Source organism: Camelina sativa, chromosome 11 (assembly GCF_030686135.1).
Source record: "Camelina sativa cultivar CO46 ecotype springtype chromosome 11, ASM3068613v1".
In the NCBI taxonomy this organism is placed as follows: domain Eukaryota; kingdom Viridiplantae; phylum Streptophyta; class Magnoliopsida; order Brassicales; family Brassicaceae; genus Camelina; species Camelina sativa.
Genome location: NC_141890.1, coordinates 40,437,736 through 40,458,377, shown reverse-complemented (window position 1 = coordinate 40,458,377; position 20,642 = coordinate 40,437,736). Strand labels below are relative to the sequence as shown.

Sequence of the window (20,642 nt, the reverse complement as noted above, 5' to 3'; positions counted from 1 at the left end):
TGAGACATACACAACAAGAAAACAATAAACATAACTCATATGCACCTTTAAATTGGCGACAACCCTCTCCACCTTTTATCAAATGCAACTATTATGCAGCTTTTGATCACCTAACTAATCAAACAAAGGGTGGATGGATTTTGCATAACAAAAATGGAAATTTACAAAATTGGGGATCTTTGAAATTAGGATATGCATCATCACCTTTAGAAGCAGAAGCAAAGGTGCTTTTAGCGGCAATACAACAAACTTGGACTAGAGGGATTACATATGTTGTTTTTGAAGGTGAAGTGAAACACTTGTTAAGATTCTGAATAATGGACTTTATGATGTATCTATTGATGGAGTTCAACTAGACATTTGCTATTGGTCAAAGTTTTTTAGAACTGTTCATTTTGTATACTCAAATCGCCAATGTAATAATGTACCACAATTTTTAGAAAATTTTGAATGTTTATCACTCTCTTTTTACTCGGAGTGTTTTACACCACCACCTTGGCTTATAACTCATTTGTATAAGGATTTTTAATTCATCTATATAATTCACTTTTGACGGAAAAAAAGAAAGAATAATACTTAGACCTAGTAAGATGAATAATGAAAAATGCTATGCTCTAACATGAAAATCAAATTCAAGAATGAAAAGAGAACAAAAACCAAAACTAGGTTTAGCTAACAAAAAGGTTCCGACGGCTGATGAGAGAAAGCCAATATCTATTGAAAAATTTACCCAATATGCGATCAAAAAAACCTTTTCAGGAATGACATAATATAATATTATTTACATAATATATATACTTATATTTAAGTGAAAATACACCAATTTGACACAACAATTAATTGCTAGATTAAACTCTATCCTATCCGATTACTAGAATAGTAGAATGACATAACTTTTATTTTTTTGAAAATATTTAATAAACAAATATGATTTTTAACAAATTTTAATATACTCCGAGTTATATTTGATGATAAAATTATAAGAATATTCAAAGTAATATTTGGTATTGATAATGTAATAAAAATTTATTACGTAAATCAAATACTATATTTTAACTTATTTATATAATAAAGTATTTTTAGGTTAAAACACAAATCCTTTTGTTAAGAAATTTTTTACATAATTACATTACAAAATAACATTATACCATTATGCATATTATCAATCAGATTCTAAGCGTAAACAGAAATCCCTCATAAGTGTTGCGACACAGAGGAAAATTTTAAAACATAAGTATTGCACTTTTACTTGGCAAGACGGGCACATTTATCTTTATGTGATCCATTCTTCTCGGCTGAATCATTGACATATGAATTTCCGCAGATTTTTCCTAGTTGTGATAGTAATTTGAGATTCAATATTCGCTTTGTTGACCCTTTCTTCAACTGATTATGTTGGTATCAATTATGCGGGAGATTGACCAGTTTGTGAGAAGTCTTAAAATTGTAATTTGTGAGCTTGATTTGGAATTTGCAATTGTTGCCAACGATATTTCTTCATACGAAGCTTTGTTGGCACCATGAGAATGAGTGTGTAACTTAGTTTGCTAGTGTTCGTTTTAAAAGAGAGAGTAGTGAAGGCTAACAATTCGTCAATTTTCTCGTTTAAAACTTTAACAATTCTACGACCAGCAATTTTGGTGGCTTCACTATCAAGGACAACAATGTTTGCTAGATCTTTGTTGTTTTTTTGGTCACAAACTCTAATTCCGAAACAGTACATGTGAAATCATGAATTTATTTAAAACTCTGAGTTTTTTTTTTGTGTGTATATCATATGTTTGAGTTAGAGTTGTTGGAACTGAATTCTCATAAAGAGTTTCTGAAAATTGCAGGTTTTGAGACTATGACTTTTCGGCGACTTTACGACTGAATTCCAGCCAAATGGCTGAAAAGAATTGTCGGGTTGATAGTGCAATGGAAAACTGCTAACGTGTAATACAAGATGGTATACTCATACGTCCAAAACGGAGTTTATTTGAATAAGAAATAATGGTATCAGGCGAGCCACTCGGGATGATTTAGAAAATGTCCCACATTGGAAATGAGGAGTGTTTTTTGCTCCCTTATATATGGTTTCACTCTCATATAATTTCATAAGTGTGTAAGAGGAAGAGGGAAGGTACCAACATGCACACCAAACTGAACCGTGTCAGGCTGGACGAGGGCCGTCGGGCTCTTGGGAATTCTTGCCGATATACTCTTTTTTTTTTGGAAAGACTTAGAGTTTTCTTTTAAAGACTTGGAGTGAACTCCAAGTAACTTGCGGAATACTCTGAGAATATTCTCTCGAGATCCTACCTCCTTCTACTATATAAAGAGATGCAGCCTCTCTTTATTTATCAAGCTCAAACATGTAAAAACTCACAGTTCTAAAATAATTTATCTCTCTCTCTCTCTCTCTCTCTTGCTTCGTCCAATTTCTTAGTTTAGTAGTTTTGAGAGTATATCGTAGATCAAGTTCGCTTGAGTCTATTATTCGTTTGCTAGAGTATTAGTTTGTGATCGGTTGTATCTTGACATTCATAAATCGTGATTGTCCAATAGCACTTACGACTAATTTATTGAAATAAGGAAAAATATATCATATCTTGCCTCCGTGATTTATATTACGTTTTAAAATTATGTTGTTATAATCTGTTCATGAAAAATATTACAACAACATAATTTAAAAGCATAATATAAATTACGTAGACAAGATATGATATATTTTCCTTAATTCAATAAATCGGTCATAAGTGCTTTCGGACATTCATGATTCATGAATCCCATAATACAACCGATCATAAACTAATACTTGAGCACACGAATAATAGACTCAAGCGAAGTTGATCTACGATATACTCTCAAAACTACTAAACTAAGAACTTACTTGGACGATGCAAGAGAGAGACGATTTTAGAACTGTGAGTTTTTGTGTGTTTCGAGCGTTATAAAACTGAATACTTATATATTAAAACTCTTATTCCTTCGTCCTTATCTTTCTCCAATTCTGATTTTGACAGCTTTTTCAAGGGCTTCTAGTCTTTTATTGAAATCTTGTAACATGAAGACGATTATGTCAAGCTTTTCAGATTCTGACAAATTTTTCTCCATTTTCTCATGTTTCTCAGAGTCTGACAATTTTCCCCATTTTGTCACTCAACTCTCCCATGGCATAGTAAACATCAACTAATCTTGAAAACCACTCTTCTTTCTTCAGTATGTAACCTTTCATAACAAATCCAATAACTTCTTCAAAATCATTGTCATCTTCATCTACCAAATGCTTATATTCTTGTGGATCTCCAATTCTAGTTTTGACTTCAACCTACAAAAAATAATCAAAATCCATCAAAACAAAACTCATCAAATAAGATAACCAATGAATAACAAAACTACAGTTTTAATAGAATTAAAAACTTACACAAGTTGATGTCTTAATAGCATCAACAACTTCGTCAAACCTTGCAGCTAAAGTTGAGTGCCAGTTGAGAAACAACAGATACAAGTTTTTGGAAATATCACACCTTCTCCCAAACGTAGAACCAAAAATGGGAACATCACTCAAATCCCATATTGATAATGCCAAAGGAAATCCTTTGATATGATATTGACCTGTTGACCACGAATTTTTAACCAACTTCTGAATGCATGTAGCAAGGACGTTATATGCTTCCTTGCCCCATGGTTGACTGTATACATATCGAAATCTGATGCATGTTGAAGCCGAGACAGTGGTGCATTCTCTAAGGAAGATGGTATGATCAAAATTCCTTTTCTTAACACCACTGTAGTGAGAAATTCCTTTTCTTGAACACTCAAAGGTTCTTCATCCTTTTCTGAGTCGATCTTGAAGTTGAGATAAAGTGTAGTCTCCTCTCACCGCCCAAGAATATGGTTCATTAAATGGATCTTTGCCATTATTTCTTGGTTCTCTATGAATCGGTTTGCATTGAATCCCTGTGTTTAATAAAACAATGATGTTAGTTTTGTTCAAACTTGCCTAAGATACAAGGTTATTGATCAAAAAAACTGTTACAACCCCTTTTTTTACACCCCCTTGTAAAACCGAATGTGTTTGAAACCCTTTTAGAACACTTTTCAACCCTTTTAAAAGGCCTTTTCAACCCTTTTAAAAGGTTTTAAAAGGCTTTCATTGTGTTTTAAAAGGTTTTCAATGTGTTTTAAAAACTTTTAAAAGGTTGTAAACCCATTGAAAAACCATTTTAAAACCCTTTTAAAACACTTTTCAGACCTTTTAAAATACTTTTTAAACCCTTTTAAAAGACTTTTTGAAACAATTTTAATACATATTGTGAGGAAGAACTCTCTCATGGAGAACCGTATTGGTTGCATGTCGACTGTAAATCATAAATTTTTCCCTCTAGAATTCAGCCTTCTCAGCATCAAATAATGGAATATCTTCCCCGAAAATTTGATGTATGTATTTTTCGCAGCAAGCTTGATGACAGGGCCAAGGAATGAATCTTCAAGCTTCTTGAAAGATGCATCTCCTAATACATCTCTAACCTTTTTAACAAGGTGTAAGTCTGAATGTTGACATATGGTGGCTCCATCATTTGGTTCAAAACCCATATCATATATGCTTTCAGGTAGTGCAAAAGAAAATGATTTTAAAAGAAAATGAAAATGATTTTTAAAAGAGAATGTTGAATCACTGTATTCCATCTTTTCCAAAAAAAAATGATTTTTAAAAAAGAATTTTATTATAATTTACAACTGATTTACAAGAGTTTTAAAAGGTTTTTAAAAGCTTTTAAAACGCTTTTTTAAAACCCATTTTAAAACGCTTTTAAAACCCATTTTAAATAGTTCAAAACACACTTTATCAATTTGGATTCGTTTTATCAACTACAACCACTTTTATCGATAAACACAACCGATCTGGAATTGATTTCAAAATAGTTTAACAGGGGCTTTTATAAAGTGTTTTACAAAAGATAACAAAAATCCAAATTTACAAGAGTTTACTAATTCCAAATCTATATCAAACATATTTATCGATCTGAATTCGTCAAATCAACTACAACCACCTTTATCCATCAAATACGGAAATAAAACGCTTTTAAAACCCATTTTAAACACTTCAAAGACACACTTTATCAATTTGAATTCGTCAGATATGAATTTTTGATCTAAAATCAATTTAGATTGATGAATATACCAAAGAAAAACAAAATCTTAACCACAAACCTGACAAAGAGTCTAAGATCCGACGAACACGAATCCCGAAAAAACGACAAGATGGACGAAGATGAGGATGGAGGATCGCCGCGAACAAGGAGATCGAAAATCGCTGATCGAGGAAGAAGGAGAGAACGACGGCGAAGAGAAGGACGTTCAATAATTATGTTTAGTTCATTAAGGATAAAATTGTCTTTTTCAACAAAAAAATGTACTTTTAAATATGGACGCATTCCAAGAGTATTTTTAAAAATAAGCTCACCAAAAGGATCATTTTTGAGAATACCCCTTTATTTATCGTGAAATTTTGTTCTTTTTTATTTTTAAATCTTTTGTAGCTGTATATGTAAAGCCATGTTTTTCCTTATGCTGGACAGGTAGAACTGTTCTAAAATTTCCTACTTATGTAGTGTAAGTGTTGTTTAGTAAATTGTATATGTCATTATCATCTAACGCCTTGATTGGAAGAGCATATAAAAGAGTCTTTTTATTTTTATCATCCAATCAATATTTATTAAGAGAGCATATAAGAGAGCATTTAGAAGTTGCTCTCATATGCTCTCTTTCTCAATGTTCTCACTTTAAGCATTTGCCAACCATTTAGCTATAAAATATTAATATATATATATAATTTTATATAATTAATTTATTTTGTAAAAATATAAAAAATTGTGATTTCATAAAACATAATTTTATTTGTTATAAGATAATATTTATCAGTAACTTATTAATATTATTATCGAAAATGATGTTATAATTTATTTAATACATAAAAATATTAAATTAAAAATATAAATGTAGATATAATGTTTATAATGTATATTATTATTTTAATTTATTTTAATGTATTATATTATATTAAATATATTTTGAAAAGTTATTGAAATTGAAAATGTTAATATTGATAGAATGTTTATAAAAAACTTATAATATATTAATTAATTTTTAATTAATATGTTACATTATATATATTTAAAATTAATAATTTACAATTTTACATATATGTAACAATTTTTCATAATTATTAAATGTGTGAAAAATATTAAAAAATATTATATAGCAATGAGTGATTATTAATCTCTCTAATTAAACATGTTTAAATATTATATATTTAGTTAATATAATATATTAAATATAAATATAATATCTATTCACTGACTGCTCCACCAATCAATAAAATTTGTCGTATTAATTAGAGCATATAACTTAATATTTATGCTGCATAATGCTAATACTCTATTACCGGTTGTTCTAATCAAGCCCTAAATGGATCTTTGTCTCGACATTTTTTTCTGAAAATTATAACTAAGGGATTTTTTTTTTGTTAGTGTGTTTTAGGCGTAGAATTGGTTTTTCTTAGTGTTTTATTCCTTTTTTAGGGCCAAACTTATATTAATTTGTAGCAGAGATATTAACTGTGAAAAAATCATAAGATCATTTTAGGTTTTATACATCGTTTATGGTTTGTTTCCTTATATCCCCTCTGTTTTAAATTAGTTGTTATTCTAAGCCTAATTTTTTTTTGTTTCAGTTTAGTTGTTTTACAATGTCATTTTTTGCAGAAAATTATCTCATTTTTCCTTTATTAAATGAATTAAAAGATTAAATTCTTTAGAAGTCTAATAGTAAAAAAAAGATATAATAAAATATTTATTTATTTTTTTTAATTTGTGCTAAAATATCTATAATGACAAATAAGAAAAAAACGAAGGGAGTATTATTTTTCTAAGATCCGATTTGAGATCAAAATCTTGTTTTCTTAAACTATAAAATAATTATTTTTCAAAAGAAAATTAGAAAGATTCAAATTGTTCTGTAACCTATATAATATAATTATTTTATAACTATAATAGAATTTAATGAACATTTAAATCACACAATATATATTAAAACTAAAATCTTGATTCCGTATAAATAAATACAAAAAGGGAAAATCAATCACAAAAAGACATATTTTGTTTGTTATATACAAAATGGGACATGTAAAATACTCTCTAACAAGGAAGAACCAACCATCAAGAGACTAACCGCGAGGATCTGCCTCTCTAAACAGAACCCTGAACAAGCACAACGCCACATCCGCGGTGATTGTTTTCCCTCTCCGTGCCAGAACACGTCGCCGTGTACCCGAGAAAGCCAACAGAACAAGCACCGTTATCCACGCGACCATGGTGGCTCGGGCCGCCGCGACCAACATAAGAAGTGACAAGGCTGCAGCGAGAAAGAAGGCGGTAAACTGAAGGAGTTGGTACGAGAGCAGGTTGGTGGTGGCTGATTTCGCGGTGGAGATTGTGTAGAATGAAGAGACGAAGAAGAGGAGACATGAGAGAGTAACGGTGGTTGTTGCTCTACTTTTGCAAAGATCCATAGCTAGTCTTGTTGAATGTGAAGTCAAAAGTGGTTGTTTAAATTTGTGTGTTAATAACAACGCTTAAATGGAATTAATAGGATGATTAATTAATTGAGTATAGAGTTTCATTGGAATGCATGTGAAGGCACATGGGGGAGGTTGAGTTTTATGGGTTGTGTTATGGAAATGATTCATGAAGGTGGTTTGAAGTAGGAGACACATAAAGGCATTGGGTGTCCATTTTGGATTAAAATATAAGAAAAAAAAAGATGGGTGAAGACAATGAACAGACAGACACATGGGAATGGTGCAAGTAAGGATTCCTCATCTCGGGGCAAAAACTGAGGAGCAGTCTATGTTCGGCTGCTGATCAGTTTTGGGGTGTGTTGCTGAGGCAGCAACTCGAGGTCTAAATATTGGCTATAAACATCAAACATTTATTTAAGATATTAAGAGAAATAGTTTTCAATTTTTCTTACAATTAGGAATTTGAGATATGACTTTGCAAGAATTGATAGAGAATGTAATTTCAGAGATAAATTTTATATTTTTAAAATATAGATAGATTGTTATTCTATTGCTAAATACCCCCTACATTATTTTCAACTAACAAAAAGTATTCAATATATATTTCTATTTTACTTATTATTTCAAAATACTATTCAATAATGGTTGAATAACATGTGACATCAATGAATTTTCAATTTGTTATACTATTTGTTAAACATATATACTTTCAATTTGGTCTTCAAATATAACAATCGTTTCGTTAATCTATGTCAAACTCTTTGTCTACTATGCAGTCTAGAAAAATGTTATAATTAAGAAAAGCTTTTCCGGTCAGTTCAACTCCAATAATCATTGACCACAATTAATTGAATCGACGGTTATTATTGCAATAATTTTTGAAAATTTAGTAACGGTTTGTTATATAAAAATATTCCTCTTACAATTAATTACAAATGTAATCACTCTGGAAAATAAAAATCATATGTATATATGCAGGGGCATAGCTAGTAAAATTTTCCAAGAACAAATTAGTGTTTAATTTCACAGGATGAATCCTACTTTCACAGTTTGCAGAAGTAGACAAAATTGGTGCTTACTAATTTGTGTAGCTAAGGTTTGTCGAAATAAAATGGTTTAAGATTTGAATTAGTCAATGTACTACACCTTCAAATTCAATTCCCTCCTATATTGGAAGTGAATCACGTGCTATCCACAGGATTGGATCAAGTGAAGGTGGAAATATGTACGAGTCGAGATTCAAAATTTCGACAATGAGAGAGATCTACGAAGACAAGTTTTTATATAGTTTTATTAGTCAGAGAAGTGTCAAAGATGAATTTGCTACAGACTCTTTCTGGAACAAATCGAATATAACATTTAATCGATTCCTAAATTTCTCCATTATACTTTTGCTAATTCTCTGTTCAAACTTTATAGTTTTGAGCCACCTGATCTTCAGATACACTTCGCATTTACTTGTTTTACAATCAACTCCTGCTTTTTTCACCTCGTACCTTAGATGAACCTACATGATCAATCATATTATCGTTTAGCGCGAACAGATTGATTCTATACGCCACTATGTTAAAGCAGTTGAAGAAGAAGACTTACGCGAAAATGATCTCCGAATGGAACATCATGGAGAGCCACAATCTCATTCAAGATCCAACCATCATCATTTGGAGCTGGAGATTTCTGTTGTGCACAGGTGACTCCGCCTCCAAACACAGACACATAGTGATTGTATTTGTAAGAAAGCCGCCTTTCGTAGACCCCCGGGTTTTTAGATTCCCATGTTGTACTCGCGTAACTGAGACATCCAGATTTCTCCATGACCTTACGCTCCAGTTCTCCTCCACCAAAGATCCTCATTACCAGTTCGACCTGTAACATAAATTTTTTTGAGATCAAGTTCCAGGAACACCATCTTCAAAACCGATCCTCAATAACACTCCGATATTGCATAGCCTCTATTAAATGGAAGAAGCATAAGGGAGGAGTGAAAGATGGTTTGTACATCGCAAGGTAGATCACACGTGTACACTTTTGACATCTTTAATGCATCCGAATCTGAAACAACTGCAACATCTTCAGGCAAAAGGAAGGGATCTGACAAATCTTGTTCTTCTTCTGCTATTTGTGCTCTATGATATACACTTAACGTCCTAGTTTTCCACAAAGCCATGATTGTCCTGCCATATTCATGGATATTTCAAATTCAATAGCTAGAAACAGTAAAATAATCTTTTTGGGTTTGGTCAGCTTAAATTATCACGTAAACAAAATTCCTTCAAGTACCTGCTAGTCGCATCAAATGACACAAAAGACTGAAAATAGAACCAAACTCTTCCTTCATCATCCTGAGATTTAGCCCCATGCTTTGCGTCAAGACCACGGTTCTTTTTCAGAATAATGAGCAGCAAAGGGCTTCCTAAGGAAGCAAATGTTGGGGGAAGCACTTGGATGTCATCAATATCTTCCCAAAGAAAGTAAAACTTTGTCTTGTGTCCAAATACATTTGAGTAGAACGCCACAATTCTAGCAGACAGATAGAGCTTTCCCTGTCAACATTAGCAGCAAGCATATCTTAGATACTACATCAGTTCCACCATTATAATACGTGTTTTCTGTATTCCTGCTTAACTATGATCAGCATAATCTATGATGGGTACGTCCACCACACTGTTAAAGAAATTTCTTAGGTATTGAGTGGAAGATGATTCAAGAATTAGTCAGAGGAAAAGAAAACGGAAGCAAACCTGCACAGGAAGTTTTCTCTTCAAGTAACAAGTATATTCTTTGAGAAGAAATTCTTCATGGGGCAAACCAAACAGTTTCTGGAAAGCGGAGTTCTTCTGTGGTGATCGAATGTTCAACTGTCAAAAAATACAACAAGAGAGACAGGGTGGCACATGAACATAATGAAGGCATTTTCAAACAACCACACCGAGTCGGAAATGACTGGCCAATTAAATGTGCTTAAATACAGTAGATGCACATGTTTACCTTCTTTCCTACTTCCTTTTCCACCTTACTCAAGTAATCCTTCATTGTTTCAACCCCGTTCTTGTTCTCCAGAAAAATTCTCAACTGTAACTTCGACTGAGATGCTTGAGCATGATGACCAACTAAAGGAACAGAAAAGTCTGCAAGTTCATCGGCTGTATGTTTCAAGAAATTGATCTCTGCATGACCAAGAGAGGCCCCCTGGTCAAATGGACCATCAAAATCAAATACCTCCACATCTAATACTGATGGTGGCTCCTCCATTGCATCAAACTCGATTACCTCTGCAAGAACCACACCAAGTTAAATGGCATTGTGGCGATATATTAGGAAACAAAGTAGAAACGAAAGAAATGAGACAAAGGATTGTCACTGACGACGAAAAGATAAATAAGAACAAAAGTTTGATTACCATTCCACTGGGGATCCTGGGCTTGAAGTTTGACAGAGCTTGTTCTGGTTTTCCCATTGCAAGTGAAAACAACATAAGGATCAAAGATCTCTGTTGCTTCCACTGAAGCCAAATTTGTGCCCTTGATTAAAGCTATTGTCAGAATCCATCCTTTGCCATTTGCTTTGACTCCATGATCTTTTCCTGAAATCAGGAACGAAAACAAGAAGTCAACTGGACTGCACAGGCAATACAAGTTTGAAGGTATTTTCTAAAGAGTAACTATCATCCTCACCACGATGTAATCTAGCTTGTATAAAGTGCACAGTCATCATATAAACACGCTCCAGAAGAAGAACTAGCATTCCACTACTGAGTACCTCTCCAAAACTATCAGGCAAATCAAGCCCATAGAATTCAAATCCTTGGATTTTGCTAGGCTCACTGTGCAGTATATGCACCACAACATATACAGATAAAAGAACAGCACAGATGACAGAAGAACTCCAGAAATATAGAAAAGCTGATTTCAAATCAGTCTTTTTCTCTGACTGCACTGTTGCTATAACCTGCTCTTTGTCCAATACAACAGCCGGATCTAGAGTTTTGTAAGTCTTAGCCAGGAGATCAGAAAATTGTTCAAAGCTCTCTCTCAGCCCTTGCCTAGCACCTCCTTCAATCATACCTTTCATTATAGTACTCTGACTGAATTGAATTCCCCATGATATGATCAGTCGAGAAGGTTCCCCACCAGCAGTTGGCTCTGTTTCAGAAAGTATCTTGTAAAGCAACTCTATTTTGAAGGTATTTCCATAGGGAACATCTGGAGTGCTTACACTAACGAAAACAGCAAACTGCTTCCCGCTCGCTTTCCGGTAAACTTGATTCTCTGTGGCTTTTACCGCTTTGACCATTTTTGTTGCAGCCCTCATGTATGTAACAACCCGTGTTAAACGAGGAGTATCTTCTTGCATCATTGTCCAAGGTCCTTCCTGTACATCTGATAAACCTTGAAGTTCAGCCAACTCTTTCCTAAACTGTGAACTCGGCGTGAAAAGAAATTTGTTAAGATCGCAGGGTGAGACTAAATATTTCTGATCTACAAGAACACCCCCGGTAAGATTCTCAGGCATTTCTTCTCTTTCACTGTCACTAGACTGCATCAGATCAAGCCCTTCCTCAAAGCTAGTACAAGTAGAAGTAGCAGAGCAAGAAGATTTGTCAGTGGCATCCTCATAATTCGAGGTCACGCTTTGTCCTCCTGATGAGTCGTCATGGAGTCTTTTAGACATTTCCTCTTTCTTATGAAAAAGCTTGTCAATCTGGTTGACAAAATTCTTCATTATGTGCTTCCCATCGTGGTGTTTACGCCGTTTCCCATCTTTGGAGCAACTCAGATCTTTAGGTGACCCTTCGAGTTCTTTCACACCTTCCAAGTTGATATCATTTTGGACTTTCTCACCAGCGGTAATGTCCCACTTCCCTTGCAAAGACAAACTGAGAAGGATTTTCCCTGCGAGACAGAGGTAAAGTTCACATCCAGAGATAAACCACAACCTTCCAATAAGGGAAGATATCAAACTCAAATATTCTGATGAGTCCTGTATCGCAATCCGACTCATCTATCTTGAGTAACAGCAAATAAAGCCTATTGTTAAATCTCAAGGCACATTCCTCAAAATCAAGGCAAAAAAAATCATAGAAACAGATTTATAAGGTCACAGAAATCTCAAAATCAAACACATTCTCTCATTTATGGTCTCAAGCTACATCACTAATGGTTCTAACTAGAGACTTAATTCATGACCAACACAACACCAAAAAACACCGTTCCAAAGAATCAAAGCTTAATTTATGATCAACAGAGTAAACACAAACAAACCATTTGCTCTAATGGTACCACAAGTATACTACAGAACGAATCAAATTCTCCAAACAAAAGTAGAACAGAATTCAAAAAGAGACTAACCACATTCAATGTTAACGAACTTGCCATCACTAGGCTTCTCAATCACAAACCAAGTCGGCAAGAGAGTTTGATTCTCTTCAGCAGCAACGGAACGAATCGGAATCCTAACTTTACCAATCAATCCGGTGGAAACATTGGAGTGATAACGATCCTCCTGCTCGTGGTGAAGAATCGACACAACGACGTCGTCGCTTTCGTCGACGACATCAGTAGTGATCCTGAAAACGAATTCCTCGTTCCAGATCGGTGAAGAAGTGTCTCTCGCGACTCTCGTCTTAGACCTGTGTTTCCCAACGTGAAGCTTCGCGAACGTCTCTTTCGCTGGTAAATCTTTCGCTTGGAGTATGTAGACGTAGAGCCTCATCGATTTAGAGAAACCGAAGGTTTTGAAGAGAGAGCGAGAGAGAGATGATGGTGGTGGTGGTGGAATCAAAAATGTGGATATGTAGAATTCGAAAACTGAAAAAAGAAGGAGAAGTTAAAACCCATAAAGGCAAAGTTAAGGGAGAAGAAACGTGGGGGAGGAAGAGAGTGACACGGAAAGAGATGATTGGGATGATGGGTCGGTTTAGTTGATCAGCACACATTCGGCTAGTTTTGTTGGTCTGTGATTTTTTTTTTTTTTTTTTTTTTTTTTTTAATTTAGGTTCCGGATAGTAAAAACGAAATTAGAGTGGATTAAGATAACAAATGTGGATTAAAAATATCAAAAAAAAATGTTACGATTAGTGTGAAAGGTATTTGATTTTGGTTTTGAAATGGTGTTTAACGTGAAACTTTGCTTTTTTTTTTTGTTTTGTTTGTTTGAATGGTGAGCAAAGCCGTTTCACAGCTTTAGTGGAACACGATTCTCGAAGATAGTTTTGTGGAGTGAGAGAGAATCTTTGGGTAATTGGGAATTAAAAAAGAGAGTTACTATTAGAATTTGAGCTTTGTTGTACTTATAAAGATCTTTTTGATTGAATGAAACTATGTTTATGTCTAAACACATTGGACTTATTTTGTTTTTGGGTTAGTTTAATTTCTCCTTACTCCAAGATTCTGTGGATTTTAGTCATTGAAGTGCGTTGTGATTTATTTCTTTAACTAAAGTGTATGTGGTGTAACTATGTGTTTGTGTTTATTTCGTTTTGATAAAATGATATCTATATATTTATGATGGTTCAAAGCTGTTAACATAGAAAAATGAATATTAATACTAAATTTAGAAACTTCATGAGGTATATATATATATATTTTATTCTTGCATCAACTAAGTGTATTTCATAACTTTTTTTTTGTTCAAGAGATGTATTTCATAAAGTAAGTAATATAGCACTCATAGCTAAATATTAATTTAAACCATAGTTAAAGAAGATGTAACATAATTTCTGGAAATAAATAACTCTACGCATTTAATTTTATGCAGAAAATATGCTATTTTTTAATACATTAAAATTCAAAAGTTTTTAAGCTAATTTGAGTTCTTTATAATAAATAAGATTTCTTTATAATAAACAAGATTTCTTTCTTTCAAATCTTTTGCTTTCCTTTGAGATATATTTGTAAATATATGTGCTGTGATTGTGAATACTACAGAGTACAGACGAATAATCTGGTTTGGTTATATAACAAAGTGTTTCTTAATATTTTACATGTAAGTATAGCTTTTACATAATTGTTTAACGTAAGATAACTCCTCTCTCTCTATTCAATGTATACATTGCCAAAAACGTAAGATTGGTATTATTAGGATCTCTAGTACACTAATGCAAATCTTATACGTATATCGTTTTGATGTCAAAGAAAGAAAAAAAGAAGGAGATATTGTTTATATATTTTAAATTCAGTCCATAAATTCTGAATTGTCAAAGCAGCTGTTGGGTTTTGTATGTTGACGCAAGTCACATAACTGCACCAAAACTTCCATACGAAGTAACGCGGGGAAACAGTTAAAATCAATTCCAACTATTTGTCAAATATTTTTTGTACCTAAACTTCAATACTCTACAAATAATAATCTGAATTGTATTAAAATTCAATTTTGCTACTTAAATTATATAAATATTGTCAATTTCAACATTTGTTCGAACAGTGTTAAATCAAAGTTTAATGATGTTGAATCCAACGATCCGTGACATCAACATAACACTGCGACTTACTAAAACTACATCGTTTTGGTCATTTTTAGATATTTTGTAGCAAGAAATGACCAAAAATGAAGTTTCACAATACACCCGAAAACGGACTCCAATATCTCATTTTTTGTCAAACGATTTGTTTATTGCCACAACACACATAAAAATGACCAAAACAACTTAGTTTTAGTCATTCACAGTGCCACATGGATGCGATAGATCATCTGATTCAACATCGTTAAACTCTCATTTAATATTATTCGAACAGAAATTGAAATTGACAACATTTTATATAGATTAGATAGCAAATTTGAATTTTAATACAGTTCAGATTGTTATTTGCAGAGTATTAAAGTTTCAGTATAAAAAAGCGTTTGAAAAATAGTTGGGTTGATTTTGGCCACTTTTCCCGAAGTAACGCTATGTGTCAAAGTCATTTGTGTTGCACAACACACTTGCACGTATTTTGGGCCACAAATTTTTCCATTTGTTTCAAAAAGTTGGCCGTATTGTTAGAGAGCTTCCTTAAATTTGTATTAGAGAGCTTGCTTAAATTTGTATTAGAGAGCTTCTATTACAGTCGGTTATTCAATAATAATAAAAAAAGAAGTAAAAGCATACAAACCCAAAAATAAAACAACTTAAAAAATGCTTTGGTAGTGCGGAACAAAAATTTTGCTATTACGGTACGGTTCAATTACAGTACGTGCAGGACAAATATATTTATGGGACAAGTGCGGTTATTCCAAAATAAGCGGTACAAAATAATGTTTGATTGGTGAAAAAAACAATAAGTGGTGCATAATACATATTATAGTTACATATTATAAACAAATATATTATATTAATATACTTTTATAGTTACACATTATAAACATATTATAGTTTTTATTGTTAGCAAGATAGTATTTTCATTTTTATTTATAATTTATGAACTTTAAAAACCAAAGTTATAATCATGTAAAATTTTGTTTATCAAATAATGAAGAAATACATCTTTTAAAAATAATTTCATTATAGAAGAAACTATAGTTTACTTGTAAATTGTTAAATCTAGTTAACATAAATATGATACATTTTAGATGACATAAATTAAAATTATATTTTGATTAAAACTGACTTAAGTTTTTTGGATCTGTTTGTCCATATTATAAGTGATTATTTTGTAGTTTGTGAAGAATAATGAAGTGTAATATTTTTTATAAAATAAATAAAAAGTAATTCATTTATCAGAACTTTTAAAATTTTAAAATCGAAAATACTTATAGCATAGAGATTTTGTTTTTGATCAAATATAGCATAGAGTTATTGTTGAAATTTAATTAATTATTACTCTCTTTATAAAATAAATAATTTAAAAAGAATAAAATAACAGTGTGTAATCTACAAAAACGCTACCTAATTGATTCTAGACAAACAAAAAGCGATCCAATAGTATATTACCTTCCCTTAAAAAACGCAAAGTGGTTTTCTCATTTTTTTTTGAAAAACGCCTATTGCTCCCTAAATGTATGAATGGTAACATGAATCAGATTTTTTTAAAAAATGTTCAAATATGCACTTATACATGTTACCATTCACTGCCTAAAGGTTGAAATTAAGAGAATGAAAATTAAGATTCATCTTCATGTGTTTATTTCCTGAATCCTCTACTCCACAACACTGAGGCCGCCTTTGGCGACACATAGATGCCACACCTTCTTTCATTGGCTCTGGTCCACATACCAGCACTCCTACACTCGACCATCCTCTCAAGTTCATCTCAAACTCCAACAATATTTCTGTGTTACAAAAACAAATACATAGAATCTTATTAGACATTATAAGTCAAGAATGTTATAGTTTTTATTAATAAGTACCTTCGAGTTTCGGCCTTTCTCCGGTATGTATCTCATGATCCTCAATAGGAGCAGTTAGTATTAACTCGGTTAAGTTTCTTTCCTCTGGTTTTACTTCTTCTTTAGACAACCCTGGTGCCTCTCTGTGTTGTCGTCTCCATTGTAGAATTGTTGCAGCCAAACCACCAATTGTGATAGCTATAACGTAAGAGACAATGATGACCAAATCTGGAACCCATAAAGGAACCTTTTCTTTATCTGTCTTCATAGCTCCTGAAGTAGCTAACTTCATAGATTTTGAATGATTCTTGTGTTCAGAAGGTATAAAGAAATGGGTTAAACCTATCAAGAAGCCGAGAAACGTAAGCATGGTTATAAGGACTAATGTGGCAAGCAATATGAAGCTTTCTTGCCCACGAATTGGGAATCTTGAATAGTCCTCGTCGGTTTCTAAGTGAATTGACTGAACTTGTGACTGAGCCAAGAACTCTTGTAATGTTCTTGTCTCATTGGAATGCTTCTTTTCTTGGGTGACATAAACTTTTAACTTGAGACTTAAGTTGTTGACTGGGTTAAATAGTATAGACGATACTGGAAGCAACATGTTAAGTTCTTGGACTGTCCTAACCGCAAACACAAGCTGCACCCTCTTGGGAGTTTTGAGTCGGTTTTTACACGCGAGTTCCTGCAAAATGCTTAGAAATGGTGTGATTCCGATTCCTCCCGTCACAAGAAACAGATTATCATACCTGCCAAACAAATCAATACTTTCAAAAGATGTCAAAAAAAAAAAAAAAAATCAATACTTTCGAATTTTAAACAATTTTATTGAAACTGAGCTAAAGTATAGAGTGTTTTAGCAACCTGAGGAAATCTACTGAGGCAGGTCCATAAGGACCTTCTACTCTTACAATTATGTTGCTAATCTTCTTTTCAGAATTTGCAGCTTCTTCTAAAATGTTAGAAACAGAATTTGTCCATTTTCCTTCACATTTTATCATCACAGACAATGTGTGTTTGTCTACACTCGAGCTCGATGTAATACTAAAGGGATGCCACTGAAACTGCGAGATCACGGGAATGTTCACAAATATAAAACTCGATGGAGCATAATTAAGCCCTGCAAATACCAAAATAAAGAAATCTTACTATGTGTAATATTAAAAACAGAGAAATATATAATTAACTTTCTTACTTGGGTCCTTTGGCAAGACAAGCTCAATGGCTTTACAAGAGAAGAGACGGGCGGAAAGAATACAGCTTTCGGATCGTGATTGAACAATCCGAAGTATCTTGTCGAGTCCAAAGAGAAAGATTCCAGGTAGTACCCAATAGAAGTGACGATCACCAGCATGAAACAAGAAAGCTACAAGAAATACTATATACAAATGGTGTGTGTAATAGAAAACTTCAAATTTCTTCCTTCGAATTTGAGGAAGTGATGTGATTCCCATTAGTAATCCTGTTACAAGACTGATCAGTCCAGCTACATATACCCGACCCGTTCTCTGCCATTTCCAAATCTGTTTTAAACCACAAGAAAGAGTCAGGGACAGTAATTTAATAGATTGTTGTTATAAGAAACTGAGTTATTAATTTTACCTCTTCTTCAATGTGATGAGTAATAGTCCAAATGAACAGAGTGCTTCCACCATGAACCAAAGAAAAGAAGATCAAACCGGTCCCGAGCCATACATGATATTTTACAGAAGCTGCAAACTGAATGTTGAGTAAACGGAACATCGAGAGTCCCCTCAAGACAGGGAAAAGAAGTAGAGAGAGACATGCTTCAGCTAATAGACCGAACCTTGTAGCAACTCTAAAGTACTTAAGTTGCCATCTGAAAACATATAATACTAAGTCAAAAAAGTTTAACAATTCTATATAGAAAGGTTGAAGATTCTTGGAAGTGGAGAGAAACGTTACAAGTTAAAATTCATGGTTTTGACAGGCGTCAGCTTCTTGAAGTCGCTAGTGACACGGACATAGAAGGTCCAAGCTAGAAAGAGAAGGAATAAAAAAAGAGCAATGATCTCGAAACAAGGCATGATCCCAATGAAACTATTGATAATGGCTGGTCTTGAGATAGTAATAGATGCACTCCTCCCTCCTCTACAGGTTCAGTATTATAACAAGTTGACAGAATAGAAACATCATTTTTTTTTTAATCTGTTTTTACTTTTTAACCGTGACTTAAAGATTGAAATCGTATTAATTACCTTGTTGGACGATGATGTTGCGGCAGTAAACTCAAATAAATTAGTCCAATAATAGAGAGAGCAATAGGAGGGAATGAGAATACGGCAAAGTTGAGACCTTAACCGTCATAAATGCAAAAAAATCAGAGATATATTGAAGTAAAAATAAGAGAAGAGTGGTGGCTAATTTGAGGGTTACCGTAATAGCCAAAGAAAGTGTGTTTGATGGTATCTTCAGCTTGATGCCAAGATTGTATCCATAGAGTGGTGGGTTTTATGATCCAGAGAGAAATCCAACCGATAAATAAGAGATTCATGAGTATTCGAAGAACAAGAAGTGTCAACACTTTTGCCATCCTTGTTGTGTTCCCTAATTTTAGTTAGTTCCAATGTTTGAGGGTGGTGTGCTTGAATCTTTTTGATCATGCTTCTTCCAATATCTCTCTATATATGGACTCAAAATAAAGAACACATAATCAAAGGGCCCTACCACCTTATCAAACTCACTTTTTTAATATCAAGAGATGTAGATTTTTTTAGTTTGACTGTGCTTTCAATTATTTGATGACTTATTTATTTATTTTAAACACTTTAGAGATTATGCCAAAAAAAAAAAGAATGATTTACCATAATTTCTCAGTTATTCATGCTTTCTCAAAAATGTCTTATTTGCTAATGCATTCCAAAGCATTTGCCCGTTTTCATCATATATTTTTCCTAAACATTAATTTATATTTAGTTTAGTTCTTGGTTTACCAATTTTTTTTTTTTTTTTTTTGAGTTTGCCGTTACACAAACTCTTTTTTTTTTTTGTTTTCTTGAACTTTTCACTATTTTTAACTTGCTTTCTTTACAGGTCATTATACGATGGGTCAATTTGTGTGATAACCAAAAACACAAACAAAATTAAGAATATAGCACTATATTCAAAAAAATTAGGAGAATTGGAGGAAGGTAGTGTATAATTACTATTTTAGTCTTTTGGTGACAATGGAGAGCTGGTGGCCGGAGGTAACCGGCCGTGGTGGCCGGAGGAGGTTTCCGACGGAGGTGGCCGGCGGAAGTTTTCTAGCAGAGTTGGTCGGCGGAAATTTCCGGCGGAATTGGCAGGTGGAGGTTCACGGCGGAGGTGTGCGGCGGAAGTGTCTAGCGGTGCTGGCCGAAGGTGGCTAAAGATGGTGGTAAAGAGGTAGATAAAGATGATGGAAGGGTAAGATTGTATATATTGTAGTTTATATACACTATATCGTAGTTATATGGTTAGAGTAGTTAGGGATTTAATTTTAGTTTTTTTCTAAGTTAGTTTTGCCAATTCCCCTTATATGATTCACGTTTTTTAATTTTCTTATAGGTTAGGTTTGACGTTTTGTTGTCGTCTGTCTTTTCCTAGAATTGCTCCATACCCCGTCTTCTCATGCATTTTTCATGGTCCAGGAGACTTCATGGCATTCGCTAAATTACATTTCTCCCAATCTAATCACAATTTCTTCTTCTTTCCTATATAGTCTTCAAGATATTCTGATGGATTTTTCGCACTAACTTTTTCCAGGAACTTCTATTGGTCCGAATTCATGGGG

The 20,642-nt window shown here is 33.2% G+C and overlaps 3 protein-coding genes across 3 annotated transcripts; all 3 read right to left on the bottom strand.

Moving 5' to 3' along the window:
• Positions 1-7,049: 7,049 nt before the first annotated feature.
• Positions 7,050-7,731, bottom strand: LOC104725526 (uncharacterized). The gene has a single exon (XM_010444196.2). It carries the CDS (start codon positions 7,553-7,555, stop codon positions 7,211-7,213), a length of 345 nt encoding a protein of 114 aa, XP_010442498.1. The 5' UTR covers positions 7,556-7,731; the 3' UTR covers positions 7,050-7,210.
• Positions 7,732-8,829: 1,098 nt separating this feature from the next.
• Positions 8,830-13,748, bottom strand: LOC104725525 (C2 and GRAM domain-containing protein At5g50170). The gene is made up of 9 exons (XM_010444195.3): positions 12,913-13,748; positions 11,239-12,456; positions 10,965-11,147; positions 10,553-10,836; positions 10,306-10,422; positions 9,845-10,107; positions 9,564-9,738; positions 9,158-9,430; positions 8,830-9,071 (listed from the first exon to the last, which is right to left on the bottom strand). The coding sequence occupies exons 1-9, from the start codon at positions 13,274-13,276 to the stop codon at positions 8,862-8,864; spliced, it is 3,087 nt and encodes a 1,028-aa protein (XP_010442497.2). The 5' UTR covers positions 13,277-13,748; the 3' UTR covers positions 8,830-8,861.
• Positions 13,749-16,337: 2,589 nt separating this feature from the next.
• LOC104725524 (ferric reduction oxidase 8, mitochondrial) lies at positions 16,338-20,385 on the bottom strand. Its single transcript, XM_010444194.3, has 8 exons — positions 19,265-20,385; positions 19,087-19,183; positions 18,794-18,979; positions 18,470-18,707; positions 18,063-18,390; positions 17,732-17,987; positions 16,889-17,616; positions 16,338-16,810 (listed from the first exon to the last, which is right to left on the bottom strand). The coding sequence occupies exons 1-8, from the start codon at positions 19,419-19,421 to the stop codon at positions 16,614-16,616; spliced, it is 2,187 nt and encodes a 728-aa protein (XP_010442496.2). The 5' UTR covers positions 19,422-20,385; the 3' UTR covers positions 16,338-16,613.
• Positions 20,386-20,642: the final 257 nt, after the last annotated feature.

Bases quoted from the DNA above. Each gene is read 5' to 3' on its own strand.
- LOC104725525 (XM_010444195.3), bottom strand. From the start codon at position 13,276: ATGAGGCTCTACGTCTACATACTCCAAGCGAAAGATTTACCAGCGAAA. The intron at 10,423-10,552 runs GTAAACATGTGC...ATTTTTTGACAG, and splicing joins AAAAGGAAGTAGGAAAGAAG to TTGAACATTCGATCACCACA. The intron at 10,108-10,305 runs GTTTGCTTCCGT...TAATGTTGACAG, and splicing joins AGAGAAAACTTCCTGTGCAG to GGAAAGCTCTATCTGTCTGC.
- LOC104725524 (XM_010444194.3), bottom strand. From the start codon at position 19,421: ATGGCAAAAGTGTTGACACTTCTTGTTCTTCGAATACTCATGAATCTC. The intron at 19,184-19,264 runs GTAACCCTCAAA...ATGACGGTTAAG, and splicing joins CACTTTCTTTGGCTATTACG to GTCTCAACTTTGCCGTATTC. The intron at 17,988-18,062 runs GTAAGAAAGTTA...TGGTATTTGCAG, and splicing joins TGTCTTGCCAAAGGACCCAA to GGCTTAATTATGCTCCATCG.
- LOC104725526 (XM_010444196.2), bottom strand. From the start codon at position 7,555: ATGGATCTTTGCAAAAGTAGAGCAACAACCACCGTTACTCTCTCATGT.